This window comes from Lepidochelys kempii, chromosome 25 (genome assembly GCF_965140265.1).
Source record: "Lepidochelys kempii isolate rLepKem1 chromosome 25, rLepKem1.hap2, whole genome shotgun sequence".
Taxonomy (NCBI): Eukaryota; Metazoa; Chordata; order Testudines; family Cheloniidae; genus Lepidochelys; species Lepidochelys kempii.
In genome coordinates this window covers 3,612,082-3,630,322 of record NC_133280.1, presented here as the reverse complement: position 1 = coordinate 3,630,322, position 18,241 = coordinate 3,612,082, and the positions used below count along the sequence as shown (strand labels likewise).

General features: G+C 48.3%; 1 protein-coding gene across 11 annotated transcripts in view; it reads left to right on the top strand.

The window, feature by feature from the left end:
• The window catches only part of FBN3 (fibrillin 3), a 312,259-nt gene that overhangs the window by 178,628 nt on the left and 115,390 nt on the right, over positions 1-18,241 (top strand). Inside the window, exon 1 of one of the 11 annotated variants that reach the window (XM_073323926.1) lies at positions 14,768-14,848. The exons of the other annotated variants lie outside the window; for them this stretch is intronic. Within the exon in view, the coding sequence (XP_073180027.1) occupies positions 14,776-14,848 (73 nt within the window). The 5' untranslated portion in view covers positions 14,768-14,775. Of the gene's footprint in view, positions 1-14,767; positions 14,849-18,241 lie in introns of those variants that run through there. 11 annotated transcript variants of the gene reach the window in all.

The window sequence follows — 18,241 nt, the reverse complement described above, 5'->3', positions numbered from 1 at the left end:
AAGTAGTAGGAGCCAGTGAGGCCCGTAAGACGCTGATATCTTCCCTCACTCAGGCCCTGCTACCAGCCTGCTTATTTGTCCCCTTCAATTGAGTGTTGAGAGCCACTGTAGCTGGCACAGGACAGCAGTCATGAGTGAAAGAAGAAAATGCCCCTCTGGGGCAGCATTCAGAAAAAGAAAGCAAGGAAAGGAAGCTTTTCTATCTAAGCAGGAAAGATCTCTCCTGAGATACACAGACACAAATGTTCACGGTGAGCCTTCCGGTCCCAGTGAGGATGTGAGTGGTGAGGAGATGCCTGATCTTCCAGTCAGTCAGAATGCAGGTGACCTGGCAGCTATTGCAGCATTCGTATCTCTATCTCAAGTGGATGGAACCATGCACATTCCTGAAGAAAAGTGTAGATCAGAGAAGAGCGTGGTGGAGGTGCAAGAAACAGCTGCTGCTGAGTTTAGTTCCTCAAGTCTAGAGGATCCAGGACTGTGGACCCACTTGAGCAGTAGCCTGAGGGACTTCCTTGCACTGCATGGACCACAGCAAGTGAAAAACTTCATGTTCCCCAAAGACAATGAAAACAGAAGTTTCCATCCAACACATTACTGGTGTGAAATCCCCAATGGTGTCAAAGTGGAGAGGCCATGGCTTATGTACTCAAAAACCCAGAACGCTGCATACTGTTTTTTTGCAAACTCTTCCAGTCTAATGTTCCAGCCACTGTGGGTTCTACAGGAACAAAGGACTGGAAAAATCTGTCTAGAAATCTGGCATGCCATGAAAAAGCAGCAAATCACGAGAGAGCATTCCATAGGTGGAAAGAGCTTGAGATGAGACTAAGGTTAAAGGCCACCACAGATGATCAGCATCAAGAGAAGATTGCATCCGAGTCTCTTTATTAACTTCAGCTTGGAGAAGCTGTGTTCTCCACTGGCATTTGTTACAGGAAGTGTTAGCAGTATGCGCAGAACAACAAAAACGTTTGGAAAGAGGGTGGTCATCTTATTTGTCCACATATATTCCAAAACAGCCTTTGGAGTTGATCCTGCTGAAATGTGTCTTGAAAGGGCTTTCAGTTCATCCCCTAAATCACTCGCATCAACATCACACATGTCAACACTGTCTCACATGCCCTGCATTGCTGGTGTCGGTCTTCTTCAGGTATAGTGAGGAGCTTTGGAATATCAGACAACATCCCAAATATACTGCTGTGTTCCTTGAGCTGCATGAAATGTTCTTCAACTGACTGTATTGCACGATCTAGCACCGGGTTAAAGAATTCAACTTTGAATTGTTGTTTGGGGTCTCTTACGGGCTTATCCCGTGCCTCGTAATCAAAATGTCTTCTTCTTTGGTGACTCTTGTATTCTTGAATGGTGGGAAAATAGCTTCAGTGTGAAGTTCATCTGCCAACTTCTGTACACTCTTCAGAACGTTCTGAAATCCCTCATCTGACCCGTAAGACTGTAGGTATGACTTTGCTTTGTCCAGTTGTTCCATTGCTCCAGATATATCAAGGTCAACACCTTGGAGTCTCTTGCTTACAACATTTATTTCAAACAGTATGTCATGCCATAACAGTAAGCCACACAGAAATTTGAAGTTATGTGTGTTTCTGGGAAGATAGATGATGCCATAGTTGCCATTATGGAGGATAATGCTATGACAGGAACTGTTCGTGGGAGAAGAGTGGCAGAGGAAAATGGAATCACCTGGGCTGGAAGGCTCACTGTGAACATTTGTGTCTATGTATCTCAGGAGAGCTCCTTCCTGCTTAGATAGAAAAGTTTCCTTTGCTTTCTTTTTTTTTTCTGAATGCTGTCCCAGAGGGGCGTTTTCTTCTTGCGCTCATGACCGCTGTTCTGTGCGAGCATTAGTGGCTCCCAACACTCAATTGAAGGGGACAATTAAGCAGGCTAGTAGCAGGGCCTGAGCGAGGGACGATATCAACGTCTTAAGGGCCTCACTGGCTCCTATTACTTCAGTTGACTGCCTGTTCTCCTCAAGTGGGTTCAGGGAAGCTACAGGAAACAGGAAGCTCCCTGAGAAGCTGGGGTTAATCAGTCCAGGCTCCTGGGGTGCTAGAGAGGTACATAAGAGGCTCCTCCTCTGTCTCTCCCAGCAATTCCTGCTGCTTTCTGTGATTCCCTCTCACCTTTTCTCCTGCCTGCCTGTTCTGTCTCTTGTGCCCTCCTCCCTCCAGCACAGCGCTCCCCCATCTCTGTGCATCTAGAGCAGAGAGACTACAGATGCGCCAGCTGCAGACACAATTTTCTACACTCTGGGTCACCTCATGGTAAGGCCAGCCCTGATTAACAATCATCTCATCTAGCCGTTTTAGTTTCTATTCTTGGGGACTGGAATTCCTAACTGGAGTTGCTCTGTGGGTCCGTAGACAAGGGCTTTGTCTACACTACACACCTTTTGGCGACAGGGCTCTGCCACTATGGCAGTACCGCTAAAGGTGTGCAGCCGACAAAAATCTTCCACCCCAACGAACAGCGGCCCCTTTGTCAGCAGGAGAGCGTTCCTGCCGACAAAGCGCTGTTCACACAGGTGCTTTGCATCGGCAAAAATTTTGTCATTCAGGGAGGGGATATTTTTTCCACACCTCTGAATGACAAAAGTTTTGTCGTTTAGGTTCCAGTGTGGACAAAGTCAAAGTATCTCACATGATGTGAACAATGTTTGTATTGTCTTTACTAGGAGGATCCTATTTGGGGATAAACAGAGATGGATGGCTTTTCTAATTTTTGAGGGCCAGGAGGAATGAATAGTTATTAATCATTCAAGGCATATCTGTTCCCTATACCCCTTACAGAATAACTGACAGGAATTCAGGGAAGATTTTCCTATACTTGGGTCCTGTCCTACGTACAAGCCTTGGAGTCTGGAGTGAATCCTGTGTGTTTAACACATGGAAATTTCCCCCCCAACCCTTGTAAATGTATGATAGTCCATTTCTCTGAGGAACAGACAATAGTTTCTATTATAAACACATCATCTCTCTCATTACTTCTTCTCTGTAGGGACACTTCCTGTAATAGAGATGAAGTCCATAATCTGTCTCAAAGTGCTAGAAGTTCATTCATCTTGAGCAGAGCAAAGACAGAGTTACTTAAAATGAGCACTCTTTGCAAATGAGGCAGAGATGGGGTCGTTGTTGGGGTGATGGAAACTACGCAGTAAAGTTCACTGTTGGAAGCCCTGTTTTAGAGCCATCGAACCTGGACTAAAACTGATCATGTTTCTGTCACGAAAAGCAAATATAAAATGTACCATACAGTCACCTTGTTAGAGGGGCTAATAGATTTTGACAAAAATGAAATTCCTTTCTTCCTTAGATCACACATGTTGACGTATGCAAGTCAGTGTGTGGGGGGGGAGGGGAGGGGCGGGAGGTGTTTGAATGCTTTTTGGATGAGAAATGTAGACATTTAACGACTTTCACACTTGTCAAATGATTCATGAAATGAAAAGTAAATAGAATCAGGATCCCAAGATTTAAAAATAGTTTAAAGCCTAATTGGCTCTAGTGGTCTGTGACTGAATCTAAAGTCAAAACATCATGCAGGAGCAGTCCCCTGAGCGAACATGGGCTGTTCATGTGCTGTCACAGTTTGGGACAGACAGTATTTTTTCTGACAACTTGTGCAGACATCCGTGTGGGGTCTGTGCCTCACATTCCAGATTTTGAAAGCAGTTTATTTTATTTGGAGTTTTTTACATTCATTTAGAGAGCGTGTTAGGGAGTCAGGCTTGACAAAGCCCTGGCTGGGATGATTTAACTGGGAATTGGTCCTGCTTTGAGCAGGGGGTTGGACTAGATGACCTTTTGGGGTCCCTTCCAACCCTGATATTCTATGATTCTATGATTCTATGAGTCAAAACCCACTATTTATATTTAATAAAATAAACAGAATAAAGATTTTGCAAAAGCTAATATTAATAGATAAAGTGGCCCCCATTGAGAGTCACATGTGTGCAGAGTAAGCAGAGAGTGTCTGAGACCCTGTTCCAACTCCCACAGCCGCTTCCCAGCACTCAGACAGGAACTAGCTGCAGGGTTCCCTACCCTGCTGGGCAGTAACGCTTGATACAGGGGAACATTTTAGATCACTGAGGCCTTGGAATCTGTGACTCTATGAATGGCCACAGTAACTTTTTTCACATTTTTCATCAAGGTAAATTATTTTCTGGTTGAATTTACATATTGTCCTGCAGTGTTTGCCCCCAAACAGGGCAGCACTGAGCGAGGCAGGACAGCCAAAGCGTGAAACTGACTAGTCTGTTTTCATTATCTTTTCTGGGCGAAACAAACAGAGTGAACAAACAGCAGCTGACGTGGTGAAAAGTCTGTAAGATTTTTTTTAAATTAAACACTTATTGAAAGCCCACTCAGCTGCGTTTGAAGGAAGACTATGGCTAGAAGTCATACAGGAATATGACTTTTGTGGTACTGGTTCCTCACCCTCACACCATTTGTTTAAACTCACAAAAGAGACTCCTGCCAACACCATTTCCAGAAGGCTGGTGACTCCCTTGAGCTGCTTTACTGTAGAATCTGTTTTGCAAACAGAGAACTTTAAAAGAACAATTTTCAAACTGGAAATCACCTTCAAGTGCGTTTCTGCTCTGGGATGTGGCTGTGCTCCCACCCAACCGCCTCCCCTGCATTCGGAGTCAGACCTGTAGTTTGTTAGCTTTTCCTGCTTTTTTACTGTTAGCACTGACAACTTGAGCTAAGAGAGAGTGAGCTGGACTCTGTTTCTTCTTGGGCATCATCAACAGAATTATTGACTGAAGTTCCATTGCAGGGTAACTTTCAGTCAAGGGTGCCAGAGCCTTCCCAAAATGGGACATCCTCCCCCAGCCCGAGGCCCTGCCCCCACCCCTCTTTTCCCCACAAGGCCCCACCCCTGGCCAACCTGGAAGCCGGACCAGGGCCAGGGAGTCCCCTTCCCACCCCCAGCCAGAGCCAGATCGGGGAGAGCCACACGGGCAGCTGTGGGGAGCCAGCACGGAGTCACAGACCCTCCACCTCCATCTGCCCTGGGCTGGGTGGGGAGCCCCAAGGGCAGGGACACAGGCAGGGGGCTGCTCTCAGCCCCTCCGCATCACGGGCAGGTGGATGGTCCGCACGGCTCCACACTGGCCTGCCCGGGGGGGTGGGGCCTTGGGGGGAAGCGGAGGGGAAGGGGGCTGGATCTGTCCTGGCCAGGTCAGGCAGGATTTATTTTCTGTCTGCTCTATAATGACCCCAAGGGGAGCTGTAATACAGGTGCCCCCCTTCACTAGGGCCAGGCTCCCTGGTCAGACGACACATACCACGATGCACTGCCGCCTCCCTGCGTGGTTCAGGAAGTTGCTGCATCGTGGGAGTCACTGGCCATGGCAGAGTCTGAGAGAAGCTCTCTTTAAGCAGTTGACACATAGATCTGCCAGATTACAGGTCTAGACTCTGTTCCCATTGGGTGCAATCTCATACTGGGCTGTGAGGCCTTCCTCACTAATGAGTGCTGTGAAGGACACATAATTACTAACCCTCATTGGTAGGACAGCTGAACGTAGAACCCATGTTCTCCTGTCTCCCAGCACAGCACTCCGTCCCTCAAGCCAAATCGTGCTGTGAGGGATGGAAAGACGGAGAGAAGGAGGATTGTTTCTGTTTGTCCGTCCTCGGGTGGCTCAGTTCTGCATGTGGCTCTCGGGAGCTGGGGGCATGCTCAGTGCGGATGGAATCCTGAGCCCTCTTGGCAGCAGTCATCAGCAAGCTCTGGTGAGCCTAGTGTGGGCTGGGAATGGTGATTTTCAGCTCCTTCGAACTTGGCTGAATCTGAACAGATTGTCATGGTGTCCGCATAAGACAGCACCCTGAGCCCACAGCACTCTCCCTTCCCAATTTCCAAGTCCTGCTGCAAACCAGGGAGCCATTCAAGCACTAAAAAAACAAAAGGGATGAAAAATGTGTAAAGTGGAAAATTACTGCTGCTGCACCTGGTCCTCTGTTTTTGACACAATGTATTGCTGGGGCTTTTCCCATTCGGTAATGCTGATGTGGTACAACTCTCTGCTCTGCGTCCATGCAATGAAATCTTCATAGGAACAATACGGGCTCCTCAGCGTGCATTCACTGAACCCTGTCACACAGAGTCAGCCTGTGGACAGGCAGGAGTCAAGGTCTGGTCTGTCAATGTGACAGCTCTCCTGATGGGGGCATTCACAGTCACTCCCCGCAGAAAGGGTCTGAGTCGCTCGCTAACACCAATTTCACACTTTTTGGACTGTTGTTTCACAGGCAATTTGGAGTGTTTGTCTCATTCAGCCGTTAGCCATCCAGCTAAAGGAGCAGGGGTGAGAACCAGGGGAGGGGCTCTGTTTGGAGTGAAAGTATCTGAAAGCAAAGAGATGTCCAGAAAGGGGTGACAGAACATTGCCGCTTGCTCCCCTGTCAGCACCATCCTAGCTGGAGGTGGGTGAGAACTTTTCAACTAAACAGGCTTTCATCAGAAAACGCCACTTTGGTGAAACCAAAACTTTGCGCAGGTTTGAACCCGTTTCAACTGGGAAGCTTCGTCAGTCCAGGATGGACTTTCTGATCAGAACCACCCTGAGGGAGCTACTGTAACTCTTCTGGCAGCCGAGTTGATAGCAGCAAGGGCCGGGTTCAGTGCACAGGGGTTCCCTTTCATCAAAGCAAATGCAAAACCGGCTCAAGCCCCCACTCAGTGACCTGGGAAAATCTTACACACCCCCTGGACGCCTCAAAGAGGAAATACTTCCCCTCTTGTCTCGGTGTAGCAGAGAATCTTTAATAACATGAGGTAAACGACATCAGCATTAAATTGGGGAAACACCACAACTAGTGTTCATTAACCAAACCATGAGCAAAGACCCACCCCAGCAAACTGGGCCACGTCCTTTCCCTCGGGTTCTTGAGTCCTAGAACTCAAACATCTCTTGAGTCCAGCAATCCACAAATCACCCAAAGTCCAAAAAGTCCAGCCCCAGAGTTCAAAAGTTCATCTGCAGAGTGTTACTCCCCAGTCTGGCTAAAAATGTGCCAGGGTGGGGCGGGGGAGGAAAAGGTAATGGGCACCTTACATGATCTGAAGCTGACTGCCCCAGAGGGCTCCGCTCCGCCAGCCTATCCACAAACAACACCACTGCACTCTAGATCTTCTGGCTCCCCACTACTTGACACAGTGCTCAGTGATTCCAGCTCATAGTTGTGGGAGTCTTAATGCTGGTGCACCATAAGGAACAGCCAAAGTGACCATTTGGGCAGCTATGGCCTCATTCTAGGCGGGGTGGGTGTGCCTATGCAAATGAGGTCAGCCCCAGAAGTTCTTTTCCACAACTTGCCACACCTCACCACCAGATGTCAGGGTGGAGCTCATCCTGACTCTGCTTACACTACCTTAGCAGAGCCAAGAGAGTGGTGCTTGGTGCACCTATCAGGCATTTAGGAGATGAGCTTTAAGTCTCTGTCTGACAGATTTGGAGCAGGGGCGTGAACCTGGAGGGCTCCTCCTTCCTGGTGAGTGCCCTAGCTATTCCGCGGTGTCTCTCGCTCTCTTGCGAAAAGCTGTGCAAGGTCTCAGCTTTGTCCCAGTGCAGAATGGGAAAATGTTTGAAATCTTGATGTTTCATGGGCTGGGAAAACTGTTTCCCGCCCAGCTGTGCTGCTCCCCAGGACAGGCTCTTGGCTTTGTTTTGCCACCTGCGCAGGAAATGTTGACATCTGAGCAGTTCTGTGGTTTGAGCAGCAGTGCAATAAAGAAAAGCAAACCCCAGACACGTGCAGTCCCTTGCCAGATTCCATGACTCTGAGCAATATGCTGTAGGTGTCAATGCACTTCCATTCCCACCTTGCACGCAAGAAATCTCAAATTCCCTGGGAGCCTTCCTGCTAGTATTTTCCAAACAACCACAACCGTTCCATCACCCCTCCCCAAACTGGGGTGCTGCTAAAGTTAAGGAAACAGGTTCAACTCTGTCTCTCTCATCCTGCTTTGTCTGAGCCTATGTGCTATTTTGGGACTTTTTTTTGCCTTCAATATTACTTGCTGTACTGAGATTACCATGCAAACCTGTCAAATTAATGGCTGTGTAACTCAGGCGGAATAACACCACACAGGCCGTGGTCTTGTGGCTCCTGAACTGCGGGTGGTCCTGCCAAGAGGCCAGGGATCAGCCGTGTGTCTGTGAGTAAGACAGGCCAAGTAGGGATTACATTAGTTTCTCAGAGATAGTTTTACGTGCCACAGCCGCTTCCGGAGCTGAGCGAAGGCATCTGAGTTTACTGCACCGAGTGCCTCCACGCTTCCCGGGGCTGTGTCGCTCCCGGCACTGCACGGACGCATGGTGCTCTGTGCCCCAGCACAGCTGTCACTGCCATACAACCTCGCCTGGCCTGCAGGGATGAACGCCAGCTGCAGCCTACTGACCAGCTGTCATGGTGCAGGGCAGCTGTGCCGACGGGGAGAATCCCACAGACGAGTGGGGTGGGGGCCAGGAGGGGGGAGTGTCCTCCCCAAACACAGCATGATCTCCTGGCAATGCGTTTGGGTGCAGCAGTCATTCAGAGGCACCATCCCTCCAGATCTAGGTAAGTTGTAAAAGAGAGCGCTGGGCCACCCCAGGGCCCTTCCCGTAGTTAACTTTTTCCGGGGCTGGAGTGTGAGGAATGGTGAGACTTGCAGCCTTTCCCAGCACTCCCCTGAGCCTGGCCTAGTCTGGGTCAAAACAGAGGAGCCTTGCCCACAGGCAGAACGAGAGACAGCTGTTTAATAATGATCCTTACCTCCCAAATGCTGGGTGAACATTTACCACTCAATCCAGCCAGGTAGGTAAAGACACACCAATCATTACCTGCCCTGACCAGAGCCTCAGCACCTGTCTGCATGCACATGGTATTACACCATAGAACCATAGAATCATAGAATATCAGGGTTGGAAGGGACCTCAGGAGGTCATCTAGTCCAACCCCCTGCTCAAAAGCAGGACCAATCCCCAATTAAATCATCCCACCAGGGCTTTGTCAAGCCTGACCTTAAAAACTTCTAAGGAAGGAGATTCCACCACCTCCCTAGGTAATGCATTCCAGTGTTTCACCACCCTCCTAGTGAGAAAGTTTTCCCTAATATCCAACCTAAACCTCCCCCACTGCAACTTGAGACCTTACTCCTCGTTCTGTCATCTGCTTCCACTGAGAACAGTCTAGATCCACCCTCTTTGGAACCCCCTTTCAGGTAGTTGAAAGCAGCTATCAAATCCCCCCTCATTCTTCTCTTCCACTAAACAATCCCAGCTCCCTCAGCCTCTCCTCATAAGTCATGTGTTCCAGACCCCTAATCATTTTTGTTGCCCTTCGCTGGACTCTCTCCAATTTATCCACATCCTTCTTGTAGTGTGGGGCCTAAAACTGGACACAGTACTCCAGATGAGGCCTCACCAATGTCGAATAGAGGGGGACGATCACGTCCCTCGATCTGCTCGCTATGCCCCTACTTATACATCCCAAAATGCCATTGGCCTTCTTGGCAACAAGGGCACACTGCTGACTCATATCCAGCTTCTCGTCCACTGTCACCCCTAGGTCCTTTTCCGCAGAACTGCTGCCTAGCCATTCAGTCCCTAGTCTGTAGCTGTGCATTGCGTTCTTCCGTCCCAAGTGCAGGACCCTGCACTTATCCTTATTGAACCTCATCAGATTTCTTTTGGCCCAATCCTCCAATTTGTCTAGGTCCTTCTGTATCCTATCCCTGCCCTCCAGCGTATCTACCGCTCCTCCCAGTTTAATATCATCCGCAAATTTGCTGAGAGTGCAATCCACACCATCCTCCAGATCATTTATGAAGATATTGAACAAAACCAGCCCCAGGACCGACCCCTGGGGCACTCCGCTTGACACCGGCTGCCAACTAGACATGGAGCCATTGATCACTACCCGTTGAGCCCGACAATCTAGCCAACTTTCTACCCACCTTATAGTGCATTCATCCAGCCCACATTTCTTTAACTTGCTGACAAGAATACTGTGGGAGACCGTGTCAAAAGCTTTGCTAAAGTCAAGAAACAATACATCCACTGCTTTCCCTTCATCCACAGAACCAGTGCAAGCCCTGTGGAGGTGAGTCAGTGTCACCAGCAATTCCTGGCTCCCAGTCCCCTATGTTGCCTGCTGATTTTCCATGCTCTCAAGTGATCCGTCCCTGTCTCCCATTCCCAGCTTCTGGCAAACAGAGGCTAGAGACACCGTCTCTGCCAGTCCTGGGTAATAGCCATTGCTGGACCTATCCTCCATGAACGTATCTAGTTCTTTTTTTAACCCTGTTATGATCCTGGCCTTCACAACATCCTCTGGCAAAGAGTTCCAAAGGCTGACTGTGCGTTGTGTGAAAAAATATTTCCTTTTGTTTGTTTGTTTTAAACATGTAGCCTATTAATTTCATTTGATGACCCCTGATTCTTGTGTTATGAGAAGGAGTAAATAACACTTCCTTATTTACTTTCTCCACACCAGTCACGATATTTTAGACCTCTGTCATATCCCCCCTTAGTTGTCTCTTTTATAAACTGAAAAGTCCCAATCTTATTAATTTCTCTTCATACAGAAGCTGCTCCATACCCCTAATCATTTTTGTTGCTCTTTTCTGAACCTTTTCCAATTTCAATATTTCTTTTTTGAGGTGGGGCGACCACATCTGCACACAGTATTCAAGATGTGGGCGTACCATGGATTTATACAGAGGCAATATAATATTTTCTCTTATTATCTATCCCTTTCTTAACAATTCCCAACATTCTATTTGCTTTTTAACTACCGCTGCACATCGAGTGGATGTTTTCAGAGAACTATCCACAATGACTCCAAGATCTTTCTTGAGTGGTAACAGCTAATTTAGACCCCATCATTTTATATGTCTAGTTGAGATTATGTTTTCCAGTATGCATTACCTTGCATTTATCAGCATTGAATTTCATCTGCCATTTTGTTGCCCAGTGACCCCATTTTGTGAGATCCCTTTGTAGCACTTTGCAGTCTGCCTCGGACTTAACTATCTTGAGTAGTTTTATATCATCTGCAAATTTTGCCACCTCACTGTTTACCCCTTTTTCCAGATCATTTATGAACATGTTAAATAGGACAGGGTCCAGTACAGACACCTGAGGGACACCACTATTTACCTCTCTCCATTCTGAAAACTGACCATTTATTTCTACCCTTTGTTTCCTTTCTTTTAACCAGTTGCTGATCCATGAGAGGACCTTCCCTCTTATCCCATGACAGCTTACTTTGCTTAAGAGCCTTTGGTGAGGGACTTTGTCAAAGGCTTTCTGAAAATCTAAGTACACTATATGCACTGGATCCCCCTCGTCCACATGATCATTAACCCCCTCAGAGAATTCTAGTGAATTGGTGAGACATGATTTGCCATTACAAAAACCAAGTTGACTCTTCCTCGACAAATTATGTTAAGCTATGTGCCTAATAATTCTGTCCTTTACTATAGTTTCAACCAATTTGCCCAGTACTGACGTCAGGCTTACTGGCCTGTAGTTGCCGGGATCACCTCTGGAGCCCTTTTTAAAAATTGGTGTCACATTAGCTATCCTCCAGTCATTTGGTGCAGAAGCTGATTTAAATGTTACAAACCACAGTTAGCATTTCTGCAATTTCACATTTGAGTTTCTTCAGAACTCTTGGGTGAATATGGTCTGGTCCTGGTGACTTATTACTTTTTAGTTTATCAGTTTGTCCCCAAAACTCCTCTATGATACCTCAATCTGGGACAGTTCCTCAGATTTGTCACCTAAAAAGAATGGCTCAGGTTTGGGAATCACCCTCATATCCTCAGCCAGAAAGACCAATGCAAAGAATTAATTTAGTTTGTTCACAATGGCCTTATCGTCCTTGAGTGCTCCTTTAGTATCTTGATTGTCCAGTGGCCCCTTCTGATGTACTTTAAAAAAAATTTTTTTTGCTATTATTTTTTGAGTCTTTGGCTAGCTGTTCTTCAAATTCTTTTTTGGCCTTCCTAAATATATTTTTACACTTTGCTTGCTCCTTTCTATTTTCCTCACTAGGATTTAACTTCCACTTTTTAAAGGATGCCTTTTTGCCACTCACTGGTTCTTTTACTTTGTTGGTTAGCCATGGTGGCACTTTTTTTGCTCTCTTACTATGTTTTTTAATTTGGAGTATACATTTGAGTTGAGTCTCTGTTATTGTGTCTTTAAAAACTTTCCATGCAGCTTGCAGGGATTTCACATTTGGTGCAGTACCTTTTAATTTCTGTTTAACTAACTTCCTCATTTTTGTGTAGTTCTCCTTTCTGAAATTAAATGCTATCATGCTGGGTTGCTGTGGTGTTTTCCCTGCCACAGGGATGTTAAATTTAATTATATTATGGTCACTATTACCAAACGGTCCAGCTAGATTCACCTCTTGGACCAGATCCTGTGCTCCACTTAGGACTAAATCAAGAATTGCCTCTCCTCTTGTGAGTTCCAGGACTAGCTGCTCCAAGAAGCAGTCATTTAAGGTGTCAAGAAACTTTATCTCTGCATCCCGTCCTGCGGTGACATGTAAACAGTCAATATGAGGATAGTTGAAATCCCCCATTATTATTTTGTTATTTTTATAGCTTCCCTGAGCATTTCACAGTCACTATCACCATCCCGGTCAGGTGGTTGATAGTATATCCCTATTGCTATATTCTTATTATTCAAGCAGGGAATTTTTCTCCAGAGAGATTCTGTGGTACAGTTTAGTTCATTTAAGATTTTTACTTCATTTGATTTGATGCTTTCTTTCACATATAGTGCCGCTCCCCCACCAGCACGGTCTGTTCTGTCCTTCCAATATATTTTGTCCCCTGGTATTACTGTGCCCCATTGATTATCCTCATTCCACCAAGTTTCTGTGATGCCTATTATATCAATATCCTCATTTAATAGGAGGCACTCTAGTTCACCCATCTTATTATTTAGACTTCTAGCATTTGTATATAAACACTTTAAATGATTGTCACTTTTTAGCTGTCTGCCATTACATGATGTAATTGAATGGGACTTTTTTTTATTTGTCTATTTCTCATCAGATCCTACCCATATTTTATCGTCTTCCATCCTCTCCTCCTTACTAGGACATAGAGAATCTCTATTAATAGATCCTCCCCAAGGGATGTCTCTGTCCGAACCGCGTGCTCCTCTGCACCTGTAGGCTTTCCCCAAGCCCTTAGTCTGAAAACTGCTCTCCCTTTATCTCAATCTGCGGTCTCCTGTGCCAGAGGAAATGCCCCATCCACAAGAAGTGATTCATTCTGGGGCCAGTGCAATGAAATGGTTAAAAGAAAGTGTCTGATAAAAGGCCCAGTTGGCTTAATCCCTTTGACTTTAAAAAGGGGTCACTGTTCTCTGCAAGTCTCAGAGCTGGGATTAGAGATGAAATTTACATAGAAACAAAGATCAAACGCCCCAGTGCAATTAATTCCAATTAAATTTCAGGGGAATGTCAACTTGCTGGCACAGGTAGCTGTAAAACTCCTAAAACCCGATCCGACGGGATTCCCCCTCATTAGTTTGCTTCATAAACCAGGGAACGGAGCTGAATTAGCTGAAGAGTTGAACTGTTCCTTAGAGGACACTTTCTCAACCCAGGCCAATCTGGGCAGGTGCAGCATTGACCCCCATCCCAAGCCCTGGGCTACCAGCCACCCAGCCCCGCACCCCAGGCCCAGGCCCGACTGTCACGGCTTTTGCAAGGCTCATAGAACTGGAAAGTGTTTCTGGGTCTTGTGAGCCTCTGGCAGCACTTCACCACACAGCGTCTCTACAGCCAATGGCAAAACCCCTGTGGATTATGATGGGGCAGGAACCAGCCCAGTATGACGTCACCGCCATTTGCAGTAGTGTTGTGATGTCATCACTATCACGCAGGGCAGGTCCTAGGGCAAGTAGGGCACACTGAAACCTGTGCTGACAAAGCATCACTGCCTGACAGCGGCTCCACCAGAGTTAGCTTGGGCACGCATGAGATGCGGCCACACCTGGCAGCTGCAGCGTGGACACATCCTCCGCTAATTGCCAGCGATGTCTCCAGCTACAGGAGTGCCCAGGTACCCAGCAGGGGAGGGACAGCGAGATCTGCTGTGCACATTTTCATCCCCAAGGACTTCATGAGTTTCGCATATCGACCGCCACACGTCTTCCTCTACTGAAATACACGTTCCTGTAGGGAGCACCCCAGCAGTCGCTCAGTGGAGCAGAGCTCCGTGGCACACAGGTTCACATGGAAGTACAGAAGAATGCAGCATCCAACTGCATCCACACTGAACCACGAAGAAGCTTTTGGATTGATCAGCTCCATCCACAGAGATCGGGGACAGTCCAAGCAGAACAGCAAGTTGGAGCCCACCCCCAGCTGACGTTATTGCTGGGACACGAGACAGAGACTTGTGGGAGCTGAACATCTGGCTTGCCATGGCTGGTATCTGCTGCCAGCACCTCTTTCCTGTCAAATCAGAAAAGTGAGTGAAAATCTTATGACTGTGCCTGGCCGGGCCTGCAAGGAGTGCCCAAAGGTGCCAACCCTGCAAGGCAAGTTGCCTAGGTGTATCTGAGGGACGAATTTTTGCCGTATGATAGGAGTGTCTTGTGTGCTCTGATGTATTATGAGCTGGAAGCTGGTGAGGCTGCCTTGCTCAGTGTGAGTTGGCACTGTGAGTCAGCATGCAGGGCAGGGCACATGGCCACTGACACGAGCTTCGAGGAGCATGTCTGACTGTTCGGAGAGTGCTGGGGCAGCTCTGAACCAGGGCAGAGCAGAGAGAAGCTGTGGGATAGCAGGTGAACTTGCATTTTGGTTCCATCTCCTGCACCTGATTTGTGTAATGCTTGTATGGAAAGTTGCTGGCAGTAGGTACCGAGTAAGACGGGCAAAGCTAACACTGTACATCTACGCTGGGGAAAGACCTGGTCACAAGCCTGATGGACTCTTCCATAGATGTTTGGCTGCTCTGGTGATTCCCGCCTAGACAGCTGCTCAGAGATGCCTGTTGTATAATATTGATTTCAAAGGCCTAAGGCGTTAAAGGTGTTTATAAACTCCTTCACTGTCCCACATTACAGAGTGACAGGTTTGGGGGGGAAGGGGGGGGGCGGATCTACAGAGACCATAGTTTGCTCAGTTACTTGGCAAACCCAAAATCTTTTATTCTAGAACTGAAAGTTTATTGATCAGACACAAGAAAGAAAAAGAAATTAAAACAAGCATTGATACCGAAACTGAGAGATTGTGCAAAACAAACAAACAATCAAAGCCTTTCAAATCTCTCTCCTTTTTTAGGCAAAATATCACTCTTATTTTCAGAACAACCTTTCTTTGATGAAAAGCCTAGGGAAGGGTTAACTTTACTTCCGATCCTGATGTGTGAAGGGTATTCACTTCTCCTGTTTCTAACAGACAGATGGAGGCCAGGTGGAGAAGAGAGACGATGGAAAAGGTGGGGGAAATACAGCTTTGCAACACTGGCTGGCTGGCTCGTCACAAATAGGTGCTCTGGCTTTGGCTAGAAGGCCAAGCATGGCACCTGCTGTTTGGACCCTGGAGCACGCTCTGGGCAGGAGTGTCATCTGGTTGGGTTCATTCTCCTTAGACAAGGCAGGGGTGGACAAATGCATATGGCTGATTTCAGGAGCCGATGAAAAGTGGAGAGAATGAGGGAAAGGATAGGAGACGAGGGAGGGCAGAAGACAACACAAGGGCAGGGAAAACAGGGCAGGCTCTTACCTGCCTCTGTGGTGTGGGAAATTAGGTTTCCCCGCCAGTGGGCTGAGGACTGGACATCAGGGTGATGTGATGATTTTCTAAACTCACAAGTAACAAACCAGGTTCCTTAAACAAGGGCAGGCCGGCCAGCCCGCTCTCAGGAGGAAAGTCCTTCACCTGGCCTGCTCCTGCCCACTGGCGGTGGAGAGGAGCCGAGATGAGCTGCAGTGTGGGTTGGTCGCGGGATGAGCGGGGAGAATATTTTTCTTTTCCAAGTCTCTTTTTAAGACCCTCACGAAGGAGGGTGAGCAGGTGGCATCTTTTACCCCCTTTATGTCCACCAGAGAATTTGTGTACGGTCAGACGTGGCCTCGGTAACTTTGTTCTCCCGGGTTCTGTTTACCAAGTCTGAGCTCACACAGGTTGCAGTTGAGCTGAGGGTAACTTTGTAGGTCCAGCAATTGCAACATGCCCCCCAGGATTCAGCAGGGCCAGGAGTAGCTGTACCACAGTCTGAGCTGCACGTGCTCCTGTGTGATAGCATTCATCTGACTTGTATTGTTCATAATCGTCAGGATGAGGCTTGTCTCCGCAGGCACATATGGCCAGGTCCTCAGCCCCAGTGAGACCACTGACAGAGCAGCTCATGGCTGCCCTAGAGGGGCACTTGAGGATCCCCCCAGTGTGAGTCTCTCCTGCCTTCTCCCCACTGCGGGGACATGTGAGGGCAGAGCTGGAATGCAACATGCTCTGCCAGTCCCCCAGCCAGCAAAACTGTCCCCGTGGAACTACTTGAGCTGGCATAAGTTAGAGATGCCCTGAGGCTGCTTCAGCTTACACCAGGGTCCGGGTTTGCCCCACACCTGCCCCAGGATCAGATGGTTCATGTGCACCAGCTGGCGGGTCTGTTGATGCATGGACGGAGCAGGCGGTGATGTGGTACGACAGGTAGGGGCAAATCTGGGATTCCAGAGATGCCAGAATGGGAGGTTGGACCTTGGGGTGGTGTGGGGAGGTAAGGCCTTGGAGAGCCCGTGCAGGCTGCTGCAGGCAGCCGGGGCACGGTGGGCTGGCAGTGGAAAGAGCTCCTCAGAGAGCTCTGGTAGAGCAGGCAGACGGGGCTCCCAGCAGAGGCACCAGGCACAGTGATTGGCCGGCCTCCCTGGGAAGCTTCTCAGAATATCTGTGATGTAGGGACTAGACTGGGACCCTGGTGGGGCCTTTGGCTGCCTGATCCCTGCTTCTGGGGGGCTCGAGTATGGCAAGAATCGCCAGCTTTGGGGCCTGTCCACCCCAGCCTGAAATCAGGAACTTCAGGCAGGTGTGAAAAATCAAATCTCCCAAACCCCTGCAGAGGCCCAGAACATGGCCCTGAACCTGGGCGGTGAAGCCAGCTGCTGTGGAAGGTATTATTACGAGTATGGCCCATAGGTGCCAGCTAAGGTCAGGGCTCCATAACATGGGTGCTGCTCAGACACAGAGAGAGACCGTCCATGCCCCATAGAGCTCACAGTCAAAACACACAAAGGCAGGAGGGGAAACTGAGGCAAAGAGAGGGTCTCTTCACCAGCCTCAAGCATTGTTGAAAATGGCCTGCCCATTCCTGAAGAAGGGATGGAGAGATACTGTTCAGTCATGGAAGGGTTAATGAATGCCACCTCCTCTTGCTGTGGAGTAAGTGTCCATCGAACCCACGTTGCCCCTTTGTCCTTCCCCAAACTCAGCCGCTAATGCCGAGTGTGTTTTACGGGTGTATTAGCCAGACCTCCCCCTGGAGCTGGCATTTGTGCATAAACTCTGGCTGGGAAAGCCGTGGAATGAGTCCGGGTCAGATTTAGTCTTTGGAGTGGGCGATTGTGATGGTGAGTGTTACCTGCAAATACTCTCATGAACTCCAAATGGCAGAGTCAAGAAACCTGCCCTGAGTCTAGCTTGTGTGTTTGGAAGGCCGTGACACAGGAAGGGACACCAGCAAGGGGCCAGGCTAACCCACTTCTCTTCCCATGTACTCTAGCGCCTCAATCTCCCTCCAGCCAGACTCCTCATTCTCGTAGAACTTAGGCCCTGCTTACTGCTGTGGGCTTGGAGGGCAGAGGAGGTGAGCAGTCACCACTTCCATCGCCTTGCGCTGCAGATCACGACATGTACGATCTTGAGGAGCCTGATGTTGGGTTAGCCGAGTGTGACCGGAGTCCCAGGGGGCCGTGCCGAGGTCACTCAGGGTGAACTGCAAAGAACGGGGCAGACAATCCCCAAAGCTGGTGGATATTCCAATACTTAGATTTACCAAACCAGCACAAAACAGCTTCTATAATATGTGACAAAGTTCCTCCTCTGCCCTGGGGGATCCTGCGCTTTTTGGCAGATTTGCTCGCCTCAGAGGTTCACAGCAGCCCTCAGTTTGGCCGCTTCTGCTAGAGGCTCAAACCTGCCGTTCACTCAGCTAACCTCATCACTGGCCAGCATGGGGG